Below are 22,858 nucleotides of genomic sequence, written 5' to 3'. Positions count from 1 at the left end.
GGCAGACACATGGAGCGGCTGGTGTGGGCCAGGCCCCCGGGATGTAAAGAGAGGGAGACAGCGTTCCTGGTGTCAAGGGATCTGAGTCCAGCTTGAGTCCTGAGATTGCTTTGGGAATACAGAATAAGGGCACCTAACTCAGCCCTGAGGAATTCAGGGGTGTCAGAAAGGCTTCTCCAAAGAGCTCAATCATCAGACCGAGTCCTGAAGAGGGAGAAGAATCGACCAGGTGAGGAGACAGCAGATGGGAAGGCCCAGGGGTGAGAGAGAACCCAGGGCTCAGGAGAGAACCCAGGGCACTCAGGAGAGAAGGAGCTTGTGGGGAGAGCTGAGTGGGGCGGGAGGTATGGCTGAATCAGTCCGAAGGGCAAGATGCGCCGGGGAACCGCTGCTTACCCCTGACCAGCGGGTAGTCTGGGCAGACCGCGTCCTCCAAGAGCCCATCCTGATACCCCAACCAGGGAGTTCACAGGAGCTCTACCAGATGTTCATCTGTTGACTATTCTGGCTACTACCCTCTACAATTCCTTTGTACAAATGGCAACAAATATATGATGGCTTAAAAGTATGTACCCGAGTAATTAGCTAACTCTCCCTCCACCGACCTTGCCTTGGTTTCTGGGTTAATTATAGGCTTACAACCTTATGATTATAGGCTTATAATTAACACAGACTTGTAAATAAGGAAGAAAATGCGATCTGCCCACAGTTAACATTTTACTAGTTGGCCCTCCCAACGGGTATGAAGCTGGAGGGAAATGAATAAAATCCTCAGTCTTTTTTACCAGTCTAATTTAAATTAGAACTATACTGGCTAAGTGAGCTGAATCAGCTACTTTACTAAGAAGAGGGTGAAAGAGCCACGTGCCCCAAACACTCCCCCTGCTACCGTCTGGTTGGAATAAAGCCAAGAGATCTGGGCGACCTGGTGCAGTTTAAAAACAACAAGCATCTTTTATTCTCCTTCCAGTTTCAGTATCCAGAGGCTACGGTTAACAGGTTTTCAATGTGCAAATCATTTCATTCCTCCAAAGCCAGAGGGGAATAAAAGCTGTACATCATCTCCAATCCATATTCATCGGGAGCGCCCTGGGGCTTGTCATCCTGCTGGCACTGGGCCAGGTTTCAGGGTCTGGCGGAAAGAGGTCTGCAGGCTTTGGGACTTGGTGTCTGGCCCCTTGAGATGAGATTAGTTCTCCAATAACCTGAATGTCTCTAGGGGAGGCAGCAGCACACGGGCGTGGAATCCCTCTAGATGGCCAGATCGGTCGCGAGCAGAGTAAAAACCTCAGGATGTTGCTAACAGCCACAATGAGAGCCGGGGGCCAGTTACGAGCCTGCTGGACGGAAGTGGGCATCTGCACAAGGACTAGTAGGGCAGGATCATACACTGGCTAGAGCAGTGGGGGAATGGCAAATTGTTTCTCCTGGTGTGAAAGGGCATGAGGAAAGGGAGCTGGGGTTAGACAACGAATGAAGACCTCAGGACGGAGCTTTCCGTGGGCGGTGGGGAGTGGTCTCCTTTCCTCCAGGGGAGTGAACACAGGATGAGGGAGAAACAGACACAGGGTAAAATAAACCATTGGGGGCAACGCGAACCTGGCTGAAGACACATGAGGCTTTGGATTTTTGAACAGACAGGGCCAAGGAAGACGTCCAAGACTATTATTTGAGTCAAAACTGAAAACGAGAAGGCACCTCTGAGAAACAGCATAAAACTAAGCTGTGTGAAGTGACTGCAGCTTTGCCCAGAGTTTTCGCAGTCAGACGGCCAGGAAGGTCTGAGCGGACAGCCGCTTCGGGGACAGCGGGGTGCACCCGGCCCTCAGGGTGACGGCCGCGCGCTGGGCCTGTGGACGGGGTCTGTGGACGTCTCCTTGGCCCTGTCTGCCCTGCAGCAGCCGCGGGCACATGCAAGCGGTCAGGTGGGCAGCGGGGGCCCTACGCACAGCACAGGGATGGAGGGGGCGGTTAGGCCAGAGGGTGAGGCTGGGTGTCGCAAGTCATTCAGGGGAGCAGAAAATGAAAAGCAGAGCTTACTTGTTGATGTTTGCAAGATAAATATCGGCTACATGACCCCCACTGGGACAGCTGGCCCCCGCTCTGGCTGTCACCTTTTCTTCAGGTGGCTCAGAAATGACCTCAATCTCAGACTTGGGGCTGGACCTCTCCACGACACCGTCCTCGCTGGGGCAGGAGGGGCAGGCAGGCAGGGAGGAGGGGAAAACAACAACAACACAAAAAGCAGTGTTAAATCGGCAAGATGGCCCCCCCAACACACACGCGACCCCGCAACGGCTCTGAGGCAGCAGCGACGCCTGGCTGGGCTCGGGGAGCGGAGGCAAGGGGAGCTACGGGCCTCTGGAGGGTCACTTAAATACAAATAAATAATCCTGCCGAGTCCTGCGGGGTCCTCAGCTCCTCCGGAAAGCTTGGCTAGGGGACACCTGGATTCGTGGCATCTGCCTTCTACCCCTCGCTGCTCTCCTGGGGCCGCGGTGCCGGGACCACCTCCTGCAGGTTGCGGTTTATGTGCTCAGGTCCTGAGCAGCGCTGGAGAGGGACAGTCAGCTCTGCCGCGGCTCTGGAGGTGCCGGCGTTGAGGCAGGACCCCGCCACACTCTGTCGTAGCGCATCCAGCCCCGCTTAGAGTGTCCAAGCCGGTCCCACTTCTTGCCACTGCTCTCCCGGGCCCTCTGGCTACTGATGACAAAGAAAGCCCCATCTCCCCCACAATTCATCTTCTCTCGGTCCTGCGGTGAAGTCATAATGCTAAATTTGGGAGGGTCCTGTCCGCGCACAGATGGCCACCAGGTGTGCGATGTTATCAACAGGGAGAGGACTTCCCCGCAGAGCGAGCCGGGGAGAGGCTTGGGAGGGCGCAGACTCATTCAGGATATCAACCTTTAAAAAATAATATTAAGGGGAGGACTAAAAACATTGACAGCATCGCATCCAAGGGGAGTCGGGGGCAGAGGCGGGGCGCTGGGCAGTGGGCAGGTCTGGGGGGCCACGGGGAAAAGCCTTCCTGATGGGGAGATACGGCTTCAGAGGGTGGGACTCCACAGACAGCCCACGCAAGGAAGTCTGTCTGCGATCGGCCCACGGCTCCCCGGCGTTCCTCCCCGTCCTCTCCCCCGTCTTTCCCCACATCAACCTCATTAAATGAGCTGGGTTATTTCCACAAAGCTGCTTACGCTACATTTCTACTAGAAAATGGGCTCAACATTTTCATTTGCAAGTGGACAAGTGCCATCAGTGACCCAACAGGTTGGGGTGAACACGATTGTTTTAAAAAAAGGAAAGAGAAATCAAAACGTTTTCCCAACCTGATCGTTCCAGAAGGGAACTGTAAGTGGTCAAATAATTAGCCCTCATTATCACTCATCAGGTACATAAATGTGGATGAGCATGGGCTGGGGGAGGCGGAGATGTGACTGGCGGAGGAGTAGAGTGGAGAGATTGAAAACAATTCTCCACCGTGTCTGACTCTGGGCACTCTCGCAGACCGTGCGGGCGCCCCCTACGGGCTGGTCTCCCTCATCCTCCTGGGCTCCAGAAGTAAGGACTCGCTCCCACAAGGCGGCCAGGGGCCCCTAAGGGTGCAGGGCGCCCAACGTACGTGTCTTGGACCACGATGTACTGATGGGGGATGAGACCGTCGATGCCGTTGTGCCGGCCTTCCCACCAGTCGTCGGAAGCCCGCTGGTAAAGCAGCAAAGATGCCCCCTTCTTGAAGGACAGCTCTCGGGCCGTGCGCCCCACGTAGTCAAACTTGGCAATGGCCTCGATGGGCTCACACTCTGAGAGGGGTGGAGAGAAGCAAACAGGCTGCTGGGACTCAGACTCGGCAACTGGGTGGAAGAGCCCAGTTAGCTGAACTCACAGTGGTGGGAAGATAAGCTAGTGTGAGAATAAGTCACGGATGATACACAATAGCCAGCAATTCCTGAGCAGATGGTGCAAACCCCTGAAAGCACTCACATGCCCTTCCTTGCCCTTGCTCCTGCTGTTCCCTCCACCTGGAATCCCTCTTTCTCTCTCACCTGCCTGAAGAAACACACTGAATCACAACTCAAACATCACTTGCTTCCTCGAGTAACTTCCTTTGTGTTTCCAGAGAGCTTTATGCCAACCCCTATCATCGAACCTGCCATACTGTAGTTGTAAGCATTATTTCCTTTTCGGCTGCAAAATAACTCCATTAATTTAGAACACTTATTATTGCATTTTAAATAATCTATTTAGGTTATCCATTCCCCCTACTAGAACATGAACTTTTAGTCTCTATAAAGAGAAAATAACTTACCCAATCAGCTTTCCAAAGAGCAAAATATGGAAATATATTTTGTGCCCAGTACGTGGAAAAACGCACATAGAAGTGATCTGAAGAATTAACAGAGGTTTACGAAGGCAATTTACTTCTACTTTTGTATAAGCTTCGGCTTCCTCGTCCATAAAACGAGGAAAAGAATAGTGCCTTTTTCATGAAGTCGGCACGAGGAGTCAATAAATAACCATTTGTAAAGGTGCTCAGAACAGTGAGGGCCCAGAGTAAGCTGCCTGCATCAGTCACTATTATTACTGTATCATTTTCATGGTCTGCTCTGGGCTGCAGGTAGAGGTTGGACAGCAAAAAAGAGGGATCCTAGAAATCAGGAACTTAGGGTTAAAGTCAGATATTCTGAGTCATGGAAAGAAACACTGCTCTCAAACAAGACCACACCTAGACAGTCAGGGCTGCTGCGTCTGCTGGAGAATTCGGTACAGCAGGCCTGTCTAAATGTCCCAGGCTCAGTTCCGTACAGCCTTGGGTTTGTCTCTGGCCTCAGTTTTCTTAACTATTAAATAGCAGCTCTATTGATTTCACTAGGGAGTAAGAGATGAGACACATAAAGCCTCTAGCAGTGCTGGGGAACACTAGGCTCTAGTCAAATACAAATTTCCCTACTTCACTGGCGCTCCTCCCATCGTGTGGCAAATTATCATATCGATCCATTTGACCTTAGGAGCCAAATAAGCAATCCTAATTTTTTTTTTCTCCTTTAAAAACTGGCTTAGGATTACAGAATTCATGGCAAGGCAGGGAGCAGGGAACACTGAAGACTGTGCCATTTCGTTCTCATGCCCAGAAAATTCTGAGGCCCCCTGTCAGCTGCCGAGACTTCCAGAGCCCAGGCGATCCAGAAATGGAGGTGCAGAAGTGTTGGCAAGACAGGGAATGTGCTGGCCGGACAGACCCTAATAAATCATGGGCACCGCCAAGGCCCACGGACGACAGCTGTGCATTCCAGCTCTCGACGCACACCCGCCAGGCCGCGCAGCGCATGTCTGCGCTTTGGAAGGGGTCAATTTTTCCAGTCGGCAGGCGTGAGAGCATGTGGTTTCTGCATCCTGATTCCCAGCCCCCTCTGGCTTGCTTCTGCTGGGTTCTTGGCATCCAGCTTCCCTATCCCCGGGCTCACTGGTTTTCAAACGAGCGCTCCTTCACTTTGGTCTCCAGCTACCTGGCAGGAGTCTGGGCTGTGACAAGGGACTGACAGTATGCTGGCGAGACAGCCAGATGAGATAGGAGCTGGGAGGTGGGCGAGGGGCAGGGAGCTGGGGCGAGAAGGGTGGAAGGCTGAGGTCCAGCCCTGTACCTCTGCTCTAACACAGAGACTACTCAATCTGAGGGGGTGGGCTGTCCCTCCAAGAAAGGGAAGGCGTGAGCATGGGAACCAGGAGAGCTGGGGGCAGCTCCCAGGAGACTGCAGGGTGGGAGTACAGGATGTGTAACCGCTCCTTTCTGCTTCACGCCCCAGCGGCCCGGTGACCCCACTCGGGGCCTCGTACCGTCATCGCTGGTGTGGTGCTCTGTGGTCACATCCTGGGTTGAGTCTTCAGCCGAGGTAGTCTCTCCTTGAGGGCTGTCACTGCAACAGAAGCAAGAGGAACCAAAATTCTTATCTTCTCTTTCACACAGCTTCCTTGGGCATGGAATCTTACGCTCTGATCACACACTACAGGCAGATGCTTATAATGAAACACAAGGCTCTGGGAAGTCTCTAGGCTAGCTCCTGCTAGCTTACTACTGGAGACTACATGGAACTTACAAACATCTTGACACAAAGGGAACCTCATTTCAACTTAGAAATCTTTTCAAAAATACAGAATGACTCAGGTCCTCAAGGCTCATTTCTTTAGGTGAATTAGTTCCTGGAGGGAGCAAGGTGGAAGGGAAATACTGGGCTTTAGCATCGGATACAATTGCATCTGAAAACCAGCTCTGACACTCAGTAGCTGTGTGACGCTGGGCAATTACTTAATTTCTTAGAGCCTCAGCTACTTGATCTATAAATTGGGGATAATGGTCTATATACTTCTATGTTTCTCACAGAGGTGTGCAAGGATTTAGTGAAATAAGAAGGGGTAATTAACAGGCAGTGCTTTCTTTCCTTCTTTCTTCTTTTGCTTGATGTCTCTGGCTGCTCTGTGGTTTGGTACTGGTGAGAAAGCAGGAGGTGAGTCATAGGAGTGAGTGGGAAACAAAAGCAGGGGGAGAAAGCTGGCTGTGGGCTGGACTCTGCAAAGGGCACGGCATGTGAGCTGGGTCAAGCTCTTGACAAAATTAGTGGAGCCTAAGGTCATGCGGGGCGGAGAATCGAGAATGAACAGGGAAGTTATTAGGAAAGTTCTTTCTATCCCTGATCTGGACTGCAGAGCAGGTGGGGGAGCGGCACAAGGACGCTCTTGCTTCCCGAGAAGCAGAGAAAAGCCTGTTCATTTCCAAGGCTTCTTCCTCTGGCAGCAAAAAGTGAGTCTTCCCAGGCAGTTCCATGGAGACACCACCATCCTTCAACCCCACATCCTGGCTTCAGTGTTCACCTTTGAGCCTCCGTGAGCCTGTGTGTGGGCTAAGTTACAGCCCTCCCTCCTCATGAGATGGGACCCTACCCTGCGTGAAGTGAGCCGGTTTATGGAGGCTCTCCAGACCCCAGAGAGCACTGTGGGAGGACCGAGAACTCTCTGGGCTTCCGAACAGCAGCCGGGACATCCCTGGCTCTCCAGAAGAGACAGCACTGTGGGAAAACTTTCTCCTTATCAGAAAATGTGGGTACACTTTCTCACTGTTTGCTAGGCCTAAAGACCCTCTGAAGGAGTTGGGTGACATTTTGGAAACCCTCAGGATTCTTGGGGTGCTCAGGGCCAACAAAGGCTCACCTTCCCCCAGGCCTCTAAGTTCACTTGTGCGGCCACCCACTAAGGCACCAGCTCAATCTTGAGGGAGCCCTGGATGGTGTGTGGGCAACAGACTGCCTCACCCACTCTCAGAGTTTCTGATTCACTTGTCTGGGCGCAGCTGGAGCCCTTGTGTTTCTGACCAGCCCACAAGAGGCAGGTGCTGTTGGTCTGTGGACCCCACTTGGAAAACCACTGCCCTGAGGTAAAGGCAAGCTGAGGCTTTATACGGTCCCTTCTAGCCCTAAATGCTATGCTTCTCCTGCCCCACGCACACCCCAGCCTTGCCAGCAGCTGCAGTCTCAACAGCAGCCCAGCATGCCACACTGCAGGCAGTTCCGGAAAGCCAGGCCCCCGTTTCAGGGGGCCCCCCTGAAAGCCTGGCCCCCCCTTCCCTGGCTGCTCTGTCTCCCAGCCCAGCTCCAGGGTCTTGGTCCATCTCAGCTCACTTTATGGGCACGTCTCGCTCTTCAGATGCAGAGGCTGGAGCCTTCTGAGTGGCCGGGAAGCCAGCGGTCAGACAGCGGCTCCTTCCCAGCATCATCCACTCTTGAACCTGGGATGCGTCTGGCCTGCCACCCAGTCTGTGGGCATAACAGCCCCTGACGAATGCTGCGGTTTCCCCAGCGGCTGCCCACAAATGCCGGCCGCACAGCCGAGAGGGCCTGGGAGAAGTCCTTGGGCAGACCCGGGAGGCAGGCGCCCTCCCATCTATGCCCGCTGTGCCACCCCTGCCGGGCTGGGCGGGGACTGGGGAGTGACGGAGGGCGGAAGGCTCTGTGCCCTGGAAGCGGTCCAGAGCCTGCTGCTGTGTGATACGCGAGCAGGGAGGTGAGGCAGGAACTTGGAGCACCACTCCACAGCGTTTCAACACTCAGGTGAGGAAGACCAACTCTCCAAGTCACATACACAAAGACAGCTGCCCAGAGCCCACCAGCCAGAAGGCTGAGACCTGAACCGCCTCCCTGGTCCCCGCCAAGCCATCTGCAAGTGACCAGAAGCTCCCTCTCCGAGCTGGCGAGCCCAGGTTTCTCCAGTTCAGCCCCAGAGGCCAGGATCTGCAGGACAGTCAAGACCCGAGCCCGCGACAGTGGCATTTTTATGTTCGCAGACGTACGGCTAGCACTCTCCTCACTCCTTGGGCTGGAGGCTCCTTCTGTGAGCGTCAGGCAGAAGCATGGACTGACTGGCCTCTAATGAAGTAAGCCGCCTCCTCTGTCCCCCCCGACCTCAGTCCACAGCAATGGGGCTGGTTGAATTGGTTCCAGATGTTGAATTCAGATGGAATCCGACTGGGGCTGGCCTATGCTTTCAGCCCAGACTGAAACACTGTTTAGGGGAAGAAGCGAGGGGGAGGAGGAGGAGGTGGTGAGGGATACTGGGTAATTGTCTTCGTGGAGGAGGTGGTGAGGGATACTGGGTAATTGTCTTCGTGTTTAGTCTGAAAATGACCCTGTAAGTGGCACACGGGGGGCACTGGGGGGCAGTGGGTGGCACTCTGTATTGAGTCAAGCAGTCAGGGCTAGGACCCTCCCCCTGCTGGGGTGGCCTCTAGATTGCAGTGACTTAATCTATAAGATGGAAATGGTGATTTGTTATTTGTCTAATGGAAGGGTCTAGTAAAGATACACCCGAAAGATTCCTTTTATATCTCGGTTTCCAGGCAAACTCACAACAAATCTGCTTTAAGGGGAAAGCGGGCCTAACCTGCCGCAAAGGGACCTTACCCCTTTTCTCGTCACAAATGTCTGACATCATTAGCAAACTACCACTGTATGAACTCACAGTCAGCAAAGTACGTCTCCTATCTGAACTCTCCCCAATCAGAGAGGAATTCCCTGGACGCAGGACTGTTCCTCCCACAACCGCCAGCCTAGAGCAGGACCTTGAGACTGCTGCTTGATGAGCGGCAGTTCTGTGTACAACCGGATCAAATTTCCTTTCCTGGAGATTGTTAATGCTCCTGCTATTGTTATTGCATCTTTCAGAATGGTCCCTCGCCACGCAGAACACATGAAGAAGGGAGGCAGTCTAAAGTGGTACTTGCTCTGCGGTTTGGGTCAAGTGGGCTTGGCCGACAGCACCCCGGGGCCCGGCGGCCTGCCACGCCGCAGAGGGGGAGGTGGGGAGGAGCAGGGTGTGTCTGTCGGCCTCACTGGGCCATCTGGTCCCCAGGCCAGTGGGTGCGGGTGACACCGCCCCTCTTCCAGCCCCGAGCCCCCTACCAGTAGTCCTCCGTGCTCCCTCCTCTGCTGTAGACGGGGCCCTCCAGCTCCCGGGGGTTGGGGAAGACGTTCTCGTGCTGGATGATGATGGTTTTGATCAGCTCGTTCACGTGGGCTTGGCAGGACACCTGGTCGTGGCCCTCAGGCACCGACATCAGCGAGGGCCCGAAGCAGATGGCGAGGTTGTAGGGGTCCATCATGTTCTCCTCGCTGAACTGAGATAAACTGCAGGAGAAGAAGGGTGAAAGCTGAAGCGCACTCGCATGAATGCCCAGGAAACGCAACCCCAGGAGGCGCTGCCGGGAGCAAGAACAGACGTGCCACACACAGCCACCTGCTTTTCTGGGTATCGAGCCCTTCTAGAAAGTTAGTGGGGTGGGAAGGGAATGGCTACCAGGACAGGCACTCAGGAGACAAGGAAAGCCCCTCTCTGCAGGTCTCACCCTTCCTGTTTCTCTAGCTCCTGGTTCAAATCCTACTTGTCCCCCAGTTCCTACTCCCACCCAGGACTTTACCCAGCAAGTCCACCCTGCCTCGAGGACACACTGCTCTGCAGAGTTGAATGCGCTCCCACAGACCAGCTCACTAAGCTGGCCAGAGCAGATGCAGCCCTTGGGCTGCCCTGGTAAAGACATGGTCAGGCGCTGTGCATCATGCGCCTTCTTAAATAGCAAAACAATCAAATTATTAGGGATATTCCATTCTAAGCTCTAGATTTATTTTAATAAATAGCCAACCAATTAGCCCCTGTATTCCATCAAGCCCATGAATTTCTTTCTGGAACAGCTAACGCAATTGTTTTTCATTTTCAGAATATCTTCCTCTACTGTACATTCAGGATTTATTCAGGAAAAGGTCCGCATGCGGCTTAGCTTCTGTGCAGGTTTCCCCTGGATGCATTATCATTATCAGGTACCGTCTTCTAGGAACTCCCTCTTTTCAACCAGCAGCTGCTCCAGCCACACCTCCAACCCTGGCCGGGGACCCAAGCCCTTCAGTGATGAGTCCCCACTGGTCTCTGTGTGTCCAGACATTGAAGGCTGGGCTACTTTGGATGTACCCCCAATCCCAACAGTCTGCAAACACGTGAGTTCTGCTCAGGGGCTCTGCCTTCCTCATGGGCATCAGCACCAGCTTCTGGTTGATCTTGAGATGATACCAAAGTCGTGGTGTTGAACCAGAGGCCTGGCACTCAGCTGTCTTCATCTGAGTAGCTGTTCTTCAGAATTGGGCAGTTTATTTCTGATGTATTCAGCATTCAGACTCAAACTACCAAGCTGGTCTCTCTCTAACTCGATGCTTCTCTCCTTCACTGAAGATTCAGACATGGCTCCACTCCCTCAGAGTATCACTGCAGGACCTGGAGGTGGGAGAATGCAGCGGGGACAGCGACCAACAACGGCTGTGGCAGAGGACCACCGCTCTCGAGGACCCGGTCAAAGACAGGGAGGCCTGGGATCTCGGCGGCTGGACTGTGTCACAGAAAGTTTAAAAATTTAATTTTGTAACCCTTCCCTGGCTCCTAAGTTAAAAGAGAGCAGAGATTCAGAAAATGCTGGCAGAAGGTTCCAAGTCCACTTCTTGGACAAATAAAAACTTGAGAGAGACAGGAGACATAATTAGCATGGGAACCTCCGCAGGGACAACAGAGGCTTGAGGTGCCATGAGACTAGAACGGTGGCTCATCCCAGGCTGACTGGCTCCTGCCTCACGGAGGGACAAGGAGGAGGAAGGCCCTGCTTCTTTAGTGTGATCTGACAACGTTTTGAAAGAAAAAACAGTAGTTTCTGGGAAGCCTGGTGGCTAAAGTGAAATAAACGCTAGGCCTGAGCTTCCTAGTTTAAGCTCTGTGAGTGATGAGAAGTCTTTTCCTGTCTTCTAAGAAAATGGTGGTTCAGCTCCTAGGTGGCTATGATGACCAGGGCTGGAGTTCAGTTCAGTCGCTCAGTCGTGTCCAACTCTTTGTGACCCCATGGACTGCAGCACGCCAGGCTTCCCTGTCCATCACCAACTCCTGGAGCTTACTCAAACTCATGTCTATCAAGTTGGTGATGCCATCCAATCATCTCATCCTCTGTCATCCCCTTCTCCTGCCTTCAATCTTCCCCAGCATCAGGATCTTTTCCAATGAGTCAGTTCCTCACATCAGGTGGCCAAAGTAATGGAGTTTCAGGCTCAACATCAGCCCTTCCAGTGAATATTCAGGACTGATTTCTTTTAGGATTGGTTGGTTGGATCTCCTTGTGGTCCAAGGGACTCTAAGGGTTGCAGAGGACATGTCTTTGTGGACTGGGGTCTACTTCTTATGGATCCAGGTCCATTTCTTACTCCCATTAAAATACAGACCAAGATCCTTCTTTCTTTTCCAATCTACAATTGGAACACCTAAGTTTTGGGGGTAAAGTCATAGTTCTTAACTACTTGAGGAACAGCGGCTTCTTGAATTTGACAAAAACTAAGGATTCTTACCCAGAGAAATTCACACACAAGCACATAACAAATGCACACAATTTTGGATATAAAACAACAGTGCTAGTAATCCTTGAAGACTATGAAGGTTGTACCTAGTATAAGACTTAAAACACTGGATTTTTATTTTTAAAAGAAATATCTAAAATGGATAATGATGGTAACAGCTCCTTCTTTCTTAAATTTTTTTTTTTTTTGGTATCAGGAAGATCCCCTGGAGAAGGAAACGGCAACCCACTCCAGTATTCTTGCCTGGAGAATCCCATGGACAGAGGAGCCTAGCGGGCTAAAGTCCATGGGGTCACAAGAGTTGGACGTGACTTAGCAACTAAACCACCACCATCGACTTCTATACATGCCATCTCCTCTAAGAGCTGTACTTATTTTCTTTAGTTTCTATCTATAATAGGAGTGAACTCTCCTAATTGATTTAAGCTCATCTTCTTTTGAGCACCTTCAAAAGGTCCACTGTAGTGATTAGGAACAGAAGCTTTTGGGGGGCAATGAGAAAATCAGGATTGGTGTGGGAAGCTTGTTTTTTTATCATGCACTTCTCTGGACTTTTTACTTTTAAATGATGCAAATTTGTCTCTCTGATTATATTTATAAAGAAACACAAAACATCCCAGAACTTTAGAATCAAGCACATCTGGTTTTGAGTACTAGCTCCGTTGCTTACCATAGTTTTTTCCTAGTTCCCTAATCTTTTCATCATAAACTGGGGCAATTACGTGTTTCCATGATGGGCTGTTGTGAAGATTAAATGAAGTAATATGTGTAAAGCACTTAGCACTGTGCCTGGCACACAGGAGGTGTTTAAGAAATATTTTCTGTAATTTTCAAGTCCAGTTTGCTTGTTGACATAGGATCTGCAATTCCAGTCAGGTAAGGGAGAGCAAGGCTGCTAAAGTTTGGCAGTAATTGGTTTACAGGAGTCCACTCTCTTCTCCTCCTGACAGGCATTATTTAACAAGCTAAGGGCTCTGCATCCTCAAACCGAAACCTTAAATCCTCAGGGAGAGCAAGAAGCTTTGAATAGACTGTTTTAAACATATGATATTTCACTTAAAAACCTTCAACTTCACAGGCCCTGGGGGTTTGATTTGGCAACAACCAACAGACTCTGGGTAAGATATTATGCATCGGGATGGATTTCAGGTTTTGAAAGGGATGAAGAGAAACTGTATTCACCACAGCCCCAGGCAAAATGTGGGGCTAAGAATCCATAAACCCGTGATTTAACAGACTTCCCCAACAGGCTCCTTAAGCAATGAGAAGGGGAAGGCAACATGGCTGACTCTTTCCGATGGCCCTTCAAAGGCAATCCCTCGCTGCCCCCTACTGTAAGGCCACCTGTCCCAGTTTCCATGCTCCCTTGTCTGGTGACTGGCCTGCTTTCTCCCTATGCAGTGAATCCCATCCTCTTTCCCCTCCTTAAGAATATCACTCCAGCAATTCCCTTGCTCTCTCCTCCACCATCATTTCTTCCCTATGGGGCCATCCCCACTAGCATACAAACATGCATCTTAAAACAAAACTCTCTCTTAACCCCTTATGCACACCGAATTACTTCTCTTTCCTCTATCATACAGTTATTTGAGAGTTGTCTGTTTCTCTTGCCCCTGCTGTTATGGACTGAGTCCCCTCTTGCCCATCCATCTGTTGAAGCCCTAAGCCCCAGTATGACTGCATTTAGGGATGGGGCCTTGAAGCAGACACTACGGGTTAAATGAAGCCATAAGGGTGGGCCCAAACCCTACAGGACTGGTGTCCTCATGAGAAGAGGAAAAGAGACCTGAGTTCTCTCTCCCAGTGGGCTCAGAAGAAAGGCCATGTGAGGACACCGTGCCATGGCCGTGCACACGCCAAGGAGTGTGGCCTCCCCAGAAGCCAGCCTTGCTGGCGCCTTGACCTTGGACTGCCGGGCTCCAGACTGTGAGGAAACCAACTTCCGTTGTTTGAGCCTCTCAGTCTGTGGTACGCTGTCGTGGCGGTCCCAGCAGACTCACTCACCTACTCTCCCCCTCCCCCTTTATTGTGGTCAAAGACACACAACACAAGTGTTACTACTTTAACCTACTCAAAATTATGTAGCATTTAGCTGAATCCCACCCCACTGCAGGATCCACCGCGTTTCATCCACGGTTAGCGTCCCTTCTCGCTTGAACTGACGCCATCAGAATTCTCCCCTCTCCAAGACAACACACGTCAAGGTCACCAGCAGCACCCACGCTGCTCAGTCAGTTCTCGGGCCTTTCCTCAGCTGGACTGTCGTCGCTTTATCTTACCCTTCTTGAGACATGTTATGCGTCTTCTGGGACCCCGTTCTCTCTTGGTCCTCCTCCTACAGCGCTGCCCACTGTCGCCTGCTCAGTGAGGTGGCCCTGACCACTGCATACTACAGAGCACACCCTCACACTTTCCAGTTCACTAACTTGCTTAGATTTTCTCCACAGCCCGTATCCCCTGACATATGACATGTGTTATTAGTTTTTCCTGTCTTCCTCCAGTTCTATGTGCTACATAGGCTCCATGAGGGCAGAAACTTTGATGGTTTGATGCAATCTTAGATAGCCAGCAACTGAAACAGGGCTTGGTACACAGTAAATGATTAATAAATACATATTAAATAAATGAGGAAACACATGAGTATCTGTGAGCCTCCAAGACAGTCCAGTCACAATTCTACTTGTCTGTTTGCATACAGAGGTTAAAACACTTCCTGTGAAAGTCAGGAGAGCAGCACAGACAGAATCTTCCCAAACCAGGAGGCCCTAGAGATGCTGAAGTTTAGAGGAAGACTCAGCTTTTCTGGAGACCAGCTGAGGTGCCTTAACAATGAGAGAAGCACAGTCAATTCCTTTTTCCAGATTATGGAGCAATATTTGAGGATGTAGAACAATGCTTCTCAGACTTTCACGTGCCTATGACTCACCAGGGTATTCTGTCAAAATACAGATTCTGATTCAGAGGCCATGGGGCTGAAGTGGAGGAGGGGCTGAGATTCTGCATTTCTCACAACCTCCCCCTCATAGCTCGGCTGGTAAAGAATGCACCCGTGATGCAGGAGACCCCAGTTCAATTCCTGGGTCGGGAAGATCCCCTGGAGAAGGGATAGGCTACCCACGCCAGTATTCTTGGGCTTCCCTAGTGGCTCAGCTGGTAAAGCATCAGTCTGCAATGTGGGGAGATGTGGGGTTTGATCCCTGGGTTGGGAAGATCCTCTGGAGAAGGCCTGGAGAATTCCATGGACTGTATAGTCCTTGGGGTCACAAAGAGTCAGACATGACTGAGTGACTTAAAAAAAATAAAATCTCCCGAGTGATGCTGCTGCTGCTGGTCTGTGGACCTCACTTGATTAGCAAGAGACTAAAAGAAAGAAGAAATCTGAAGAAATCAGGTTTCAAAAGGAAAGCAGCAGAGTCAGCAGCTGAGAGGGGGAGTTACCTGCATTTTGTTTTAGGGTAAAAGCCCACCGGGTGGTACAGCTGCTGAGGCTGGAACCTCTAGAATGAACCCCACGGTCCCTGCTGCTGGCACTCACAGCCTTGTGTGGTTCTCTCCCTGTGTGTGTGGGCTGGATTTAGTGACTCACTTCTAGTGAATGGAGCTGGCAGAAGGGATGCGCTGTCATTTCTGAGATTAGGTTACAAAGACTGGCTGCTGTCTTGGATGATTTCTCCCTTGCTTGGAGCGAAGCCAGCTGCCAGGTCATGCACAGCTCTGGAGGTGAGGCCATGTGACGAAGAACTGATGGAGGCCTCCGGCCAACAGCCAGCTGGAAAAGGAGGCCCTCAGTCCAACAACCTGCAAGGAACCGAGTCCTGCCAACACCGTGCAAGAGAACTTGGAAGTGGGTCCTTTCCCAGTCGAGCCTTCAGAAGAAACTGCAGCCCTGCCCCCTATACACTCACTGCAACCTCATGAAGCCTGCAGCCGGAGGCCCCAGCTAAGCTGCACCGAGACTCCCGACCCACAGAACCTGGGACCAAACAATAAAGGCCTCTTGTTTGAAGCTGTTAAATTTTAGGGCAATTTGTTACACAGATTGAGAGTCAACGCAGATGCTAAGAAAGTACAATGTTAGTCATTAGCAAGGCCTACTGGACAGGCGTGTACTCAAGGTTCATGCAGTGGACTGGACACTAGCAACACAGAAATATGTGGAACCTGGTCAAGTCCACAGAGCATTGGTGTACTGTGCAAGGAGTTTCATACCTATCTGTCTGTCTATCTACCTATCTGTCTCAGTTCTGAGAGTTCCTTCGGCTGGAGGATTGTACAACCCCAAAAAAGACCATAGCCAGAAATAGAGTACACACATCCTCAGGACACATAACAGCAAAGGAGAGAGGTCCTAAAGTCAGGGCCCAGGCAGAGTCTCCATGGGGAACTACCTGCCAACTTTGGCCATTGTCACCTGTGACCTTCTCATGCAGGCAGAAATTGTCTTTTCTATCAACTGTGTCCATTTATCAGTTTCGGAAATATTGTGGTATTATTGTTGCATCTTTTCAATGAAATACTTTGATGAGAATTTTTTTTAACCATAAAGAGAAGTTAAACACAACAAAAGTCATCAATTGAACTGGTACAATTTTCCACGTTTCCTTCAGCAGTGGCCATCTTCTGCTCTTACGATGCTTACTCCACTGTCTCCCACGCCCCTCCCCTTAGCAGGAAGAAAATGTGGGGAAGAGAGTGGGTGCATTGTGCTTACACACAGAGTCACCCCAAACCCTGCCCTCACCCCCGCCATCCTGCTTCTTGCTCTGGGGAGCAGACTGGGCTCTCTGAGGGGAGGTATCAGTCCACAAGGGGAGACGAGGGTGGCCTAGTGGCCCCGAGGAGACTGACGGGCTCGAGAGTCATTACCAGGGTTTCTGTCTGCCTGAAATAGGCAGCCTGTGAAACCCTGCGTGAGTCATGAGGGGTTCTCAACTAAAGGCAGTGGTGGCGCCGAGTCAGGGCTCAGCCAGTGAATGGTGCAGACACAGGCTTCGGGCCGCAACAGGGTGGAGGCTGGGCGGCGGCCCCTGACCCCGGTGCCTCTGCGGGCAGGCTGAGGCTCCTGAGATGGCCTGTGAACGTGTACTCCACTGAAGCAGAGACTAACCCACTAGGAAGATTCTTCATTTTCACAAAGAAATAACAGCTAAAACACCCTTAGTCTAAGTTTTATACCCCCCACACCTTTAAAAAAAAAAATAGATTTAAAGACCTATAGAAATGTTTCCCCACTATATGAAAAGGCATAAAGCCAGAGAGATGATAATTTCAACTGAATTCAGCCTCCGCACTGGAGGGCATCGGGGAGAAATGGGACTGGTGACCTGGGGTCCCTGGACTACATCCGGGCAGCAGCCCTTACTCCACGGGACACTGCAGCCACATGGCTGTCAGATCCAGTACTGCCAGACCTAATGATTTTCTCAAGAGAAGCCAGAAACCCAGATTTTTTTAAAGTGTAAAATCTCCCAATATTTGAATGCTCCAATGCTTTCAAGACACAGTGGATTTAAAAAGAACACACCTATGGGCCTTATCTGGCCCTCAAGTTGCTCACTTATACACTCCGGCCTAGCTGCTGGAGGTATTGCGGTGAAAGCAACGGGTAAAGACAGAGGTTCCTGGAGGAGGCAGCTGCCTACTTAGACTCTCTACATAGAGGGCCAGTAGGTGCCTCAAGTTAACACATCCACACAAGCATATCCACGTATTGTCTTCCCCAACTCCACTGCTGCTCATGACAAAAATCCAGAATTTCTCTTTCCTCTTTCTACACCCTACCCATCAGCAGGTCCTGTACAGGGGGTGCTCCAAATAGATCCCAAACCTGACCCTTCCCCCACCCTCCACCCCTCCCTCACTGGTCTGAGTAACTTCACTTCACTGCACAGTAACTTCTCCACAAAGCAGCTTTTAAAAATAAATTAGAAAATCAGATCACAACACTCTTCTGCTTAAAACTTTCCAACGGCTTCTTCAAATTCAAACCCACTGTTGCCATGACTTTCGTGAGCCTGATGACCTTGACCCTTGCTCCTTCCTTCCCTTCACTGAGGCTGCTGCTCATACACCGTCTCCCCAGAGAGGACTTTGCTGATGACCCCTCTGTGCTGGTTCTCCTCCGTCACCCCTGCCCTGACCCTCCACTTGCATTTCTTTATTCTTCTTCTAAGCACTTATCACTACCTCACGTGTCTGTTATTGTCTGTGTCCTCTGCTAGAACATGAGCCAAATGATATCTAGGCTTTTGTCTCTATTTCACAATGTATTTTTACATCTTAAAACCACGCCCAGCACGTGTTCAATAAGTATTTGTTGGTCTGGAGGGATCAACATAGGTCCCCACATGAACGTTCACTGGCCAAAGCCAAGGCCGATCAGCTGCTCCCAGGGAAGTCTACTCACTGATTGAGGAAGGCAAAGAGGTATCTCATGATAATCAGAGTGGTTTTGGGGAGGACCAGGAGGACCTTCCGGATGTGCAGAGCTCGCTCCTGCAGGTTGTCCATTGCTGAAAGAAGAAAGCCACGTGTTACCCTCCACTGGGATCCCAGGGACTAGTGGTCAGAAGGCCCTGACTCGCTGTAGGTACAACAGAGAGTGGCTGGTTCCAGCCCACATAGAACTGGGCCAGTGCGAGGGGCTCCCTGCAGCAGGGCTTTGGCGGTGGGCTCTAGACCCTTCACTGGGGCAGGACTGAAGATGTATGCTCCCTGGGCACAGAAGGGTTGGGCAAGTTCCCCACATCCGCCACCCCCTTATTACAACACCAAAACAAAGAGCTGCCCAGAAACGGCTGTGACTGTCCCCCAGCCTTGGAGGGGCTGCGTGGGGGTGGGGGGGCGCTCTGTCCAGGTCCCGTCCTGCCCCCTCCATGTGTGCACCCCTCAGCCCCTGGACAAGTCTGGCTTTTCTTCCCCACTCTCTTATCTGCAGCAGGGATGGCAGAAGGTGGCCAGAGGCAAGAACTGGCAGGCCCCCGTGTAAGCCGTGATACTGGGGGAAACCAGAGAGCTTTCCTGACTCCAGGTATGGCCCAAGGCCCGGACCTCTCCAGGGCCCGCTTTCCCGCATTCGTGTGTGCCATGTGGATACTTCATTTCCTATGAGAGCCTTTCTGTGAGTATCTTCCAAGTGGGAGATACTGTATCAGGAGCACACCTCAAGGGGAGGACTGTGCAGCCAAGGTACCCTGTACTATCCTGGCAACACCCATTCTCTTAGGATGTTGCACCCAGGCCCCGTCCTGGAAGGAGACGTGAAGACGTGAGGGGTGCCTCTACTCAGTCACCCACAGAACTCAGGTCCACTAGGACTCCCAAAAACAGCGGGTAAGTCAACCAAACAAGGAGCTGGCTTCCTGCGCTCTCAGGGGATGTACTAAATGAAACTGGAAACTAGGGGTGGGAGCGTTGAGGGTGGGGATGAAGACCTTCACTGATTTGGGGGGAGAGATTTTCTTCATTTCAAAGGAACTGCCTCCTCCAGCCTCTGGATCTCAATGGAATCGCTCTCAGAATGACCTAATATTAATCCAGGTTTCCATGGACAACAAATGAAAGGGTGTTCCAGTACAATAAATGGCCAGGAGCAGCTTTTCAAGCCCCAAATTTTAGAGTAAGAGGCAGAGAAATTCTAAGATATCTGTTTTATGTAAAGAAACGTAGAGACTCTCTCTCTCTGAGAAAATATCATATCACTACTTTTAAATGTGCAGAGGGCTTGAATTCCTAGAAGAATACATATTAACACATCTCACAGATAAGTCATGTCATACTTAAAGCAACAAGCAGGAAATATTTGTAACACGTGTATTCTCCCTTTCTATCATGAAAAGCACAAGTACTAATGTACAAGCTTCTAATGGCTGAGAAGGACTGTATTTTCTATATGAACATATTAAGAGAGATAAAGCCCAGCAAAATAAAGCAATTTAAAGTGAATCAGAAAGAAAAACCAGGAGTTCTGACTTGCGGTAAAGATCCTTCCTGAAAAGTCACTTTTTCCTCCCTTACAACAAGGAAGAGAAAGTTCACAGAGGGAAAAGAAAAGAATTACTGTGACCCTGGAAATTTCCCTGTTGCTACAAGGTGCTCCGGCCCAGAAGTGAGCTTGTGGTCGGGGTACTTACTGACGCAGGCCATCAGGTCGTGGAAGATGTCCTTGGGGAAGAGCGGGTGTTCCAGCCCCCGGAAGTACAGCTTCAGGACGCCGGCTATGGAGTCCATGTCGTGGTCATTCTGGTCCCCAGCCAGGGGGTCCTCTCCTGAGGGTGAGAAGCCCCCAAAAAGGAGAGAGAGTGAGAGGGGTAAAAACACGCAGGATGAAGCAGAGCTGGTAGGGAAGCAGTGCCCTGTTCAAGCTTTCACTGAAGTCCCTCAGCTCTCCGCTCAGCATGGTGGCCTTGAGCAGGGCAACCAGGAACTAGAAAAAGCAAAGGCTGCTCAGGCTCAGGGGCCCTGGGGTCAGAGCAGGGGCACAGGCGACCATTAACGTGAATCTGCGTGTGCCAGACTAGCTCAGGGACGTTCCCTATGGGCCAGGGAAGGGACACGGCAACCGGCTCTCTCCTAAGCATCATGAAAGCAGGCCAGGCTGGGACTGAGCCCAGAGGGGAGGGAGACGAGGCCAGGGAGGCCAGCCCCTCCGACTAGCTCTCCTCCTTCTCAGCCTGCAACTAAGCACACCTCCTTGCAAGAGACCGATCATGCTGGCGCTCCCCATGGAAAATTTCCTATCAGACGTAATTAGATTTAATGGTAGGACCAACCTCAAATTGAAACTATATATTCCATTACAGGCATGGAAATTGCCAAAGCTTGCCCACTACCTTAAGAGCCCACAAGATAATAAATGGGCTACGTGAACAGGCATTTCTGCTCTGCCACCAAGGTTCCAGGTAGAGCCGCAAACTGCCCAGATATCACGGTTAGCTTCTTGGGTTTGGGTGGAGTGTCCGCAGGAGAGAGGCGGGAAGAGAGGGGCTGGGAAGGGGGGAACTGGGACGTCCCCGGCGTCTCCCTGCACATCTGGGAGGGTGGGTGGGGAGGATGTCTACAGAGGGAAGGGGCTGGGCTGAAGAGGGAGGCACGCTGGCTTGTTGACTCTGGGTACCTCTCAGGGAAGAAAGGGTGGAGCCACTACCCCAGGGGACTGGAAAATGTCTGGCCTTATCTTTAAGGCTGTTTCCTCACCTCTCTCAAAGGCGTTTTTGATGTCATTCACTTCCACCTGGGATCCTGACACCCGGAAAATTCCTTCATGCTGTAGCCCTAGAAAGACAGGGAACAGTGATCAAGGAGACAAAAAAGCAAATTCACAACCACAGCACCAAGCTCAGCTGAGTGTCCATCTCCCTCAGCCAGTGTGTATTTAAGCATCCTGTCTCTTTTTTCTTCAGGCCAGAGGAGAAAGCCTATACAGGGATGGTGGAGAGGTCACTGCAATGAATGTGAGGTATTGGCCAAAAGAAAGCACCGAGTCAGAGACTTCAAAGGAAGAGTAGTCTATGCCATTTCTGATTCTGACCAAGTCTGTGCAGCAGGTTCCTTTTCCAGCCTCTGCCCCTCTGTCCCTCCCACAAAGTGGAGAGGTGATTTCTGTCACCTCTTTATCCCCAGGATCAGGGATGTGATCCAGCAGCACGGCAGGCAAGTCATTAGACACGAGCAGAGCTTCCCGAGGTGTGGGACCGTGATTAGTACCTCAGCCATCCTGACACTGTTCAGCTGTTCTAGGCCACAGTGCTCTCACTACTTATGGAAAAGGGAGGACATATATTGGTACAGCCACAATGGAGAACAGTGTGGAGTTTCCTTAAAAAAAACTAAAAATAGAACTACCATACGATCCAGCAATCCCACTCCTGGGCATATATCCCATTCCTGGGCATATATTCCCAAAAAACCATAATTCAAAAAGATACATGCGTCTTAATGCTCACTGCAGCACTATTTATAACAGCCAAGACATTGAAGCAACTTAAATGTCCATCAGCAGAGGAATGGATAAAGAAGATGTGGTATAAAAGGATGAACTAATGCTATTTTCAGCAACATGGATAAACCTAGAGGTTATCACACTAAGTTAACTCGGACAGAAAAAGACAATTATCATATGTTATCACTTACATGTGGAGCCTAAAAAACGGGCACAAATGAACTTATATATAAAACAGAGACTCAGACTTCAAAAACAAACTTATGGGGACCAAAGGGGAAGGTGGGGGGAGGGATAAGTTAGGAGGTTGGGATTAACATATATATACTGTTAGAGATAGTCAACAAGGACCCACTGTGCAGCACAGGGAACTCTACTCAATATTCTGTAATAACCTACATGGGAAAAGCATCTGAAAAAGAACAGGTATGTGTATATATGTAACTAAATCACGCTGCTGTACACCTGAAAGCAAGACCCTGCTGTAAATCAGAGAAGTTAAAAAGACAAGCGATCAGTCCACAGCGAGTATCACAGGCGCTGTGCCAGCCACTGGTCCTGCACTGCAGCCTGACCCTACAGGCAGCACTCCTGAGTGCCACCCTGGAATAGCGTGCACAAAAACTGTCTTTTTGAAGCTTGTTGCAGTAAAACTAATCATGGACAATTAACATGCGTGGTGACTGCTCATGTGCTTATAGGCTCACAAGGCAGGGGTTACCAGAAGAGAGGACTGAGAAGTGATGACCCGCCTGACTATATAGACGACAAGAACCAGAGTCAGGACACAAAACTAGGCCTTCTGGCTGCAATCATGTACTCACTCCTTAACACCAGGCTTGTGGGGCCTACTGGAGTTAAAGTGCAGGGGGGTCTCATGTGTCAGTCTGGACATGTCTCATGTGACAGTACGGACATGGCTCATCGAGAGCCCCACACATGCAACTCAAAACTAGAGGGGTGGATCCAGGAAGCATGAGCCCTGGGGCTGCAC

At 50.9% G+C, this 22,858-nt stretch overlaps 1 protein-coding gene across 5 annotated transcripts in view; it reads right to left on the bottom strand.

Annotated features, from left to right (window-relative positions):
• Positions 1-22,858, bottom strand: part of SRGAP2 (SLIT-ROBO Rho GTPase activating protein 2) — a 254,526-nt gene that overhangs the window by 7,834 nt on the left and 223,834 nt on the right. For 3 of the 5 annotated variants that reach the window (XM_005891655.3, XM_070384585.1, XM_070384584.1), the window contains exons 15-21: positions 21,120-21,197; positions 20,057-20,191; positions 18,331-18,436; positions 9,447-9,671; positions 5,836-5,915; positions 3,623-3,803; positions 2,041-2,187 (exon numbers count right to left, since the gene is read on the bottom strand). In XM_005891655.3, the coding sequence (XP_005891717.2) occupies positions 2,041-2,187; positions 3,623-3,803; positions 5,836-5,915; positions 9,447-9,671; positions 18,331-18,436; positions 20,057-20,191; positions 21,120-21,197 (952 nt within the window). The other 2 variants (XM_070384587.1, XM_070384588.1) reach the window with 2 other exon arrangements.

The sequence above is a fragment of the Bos mutus genome, chromosome 16, assembly GCF_027580195.1.
Source record: "Bos mutus isolate GX-2022 chromosome 16, NWIPB_WYAK_1.1, whole genome shotgun sequence".
NCBI lineage: Eukaryota > Metazoa > Chordata > Mammalia > Artiodactyla > Bovidae > Bos > Bos mutus.
Note: the sequence above shows the minus strand (reverse complement) of the source record. Positions and strands in the feature narration are given on the sequence as shown.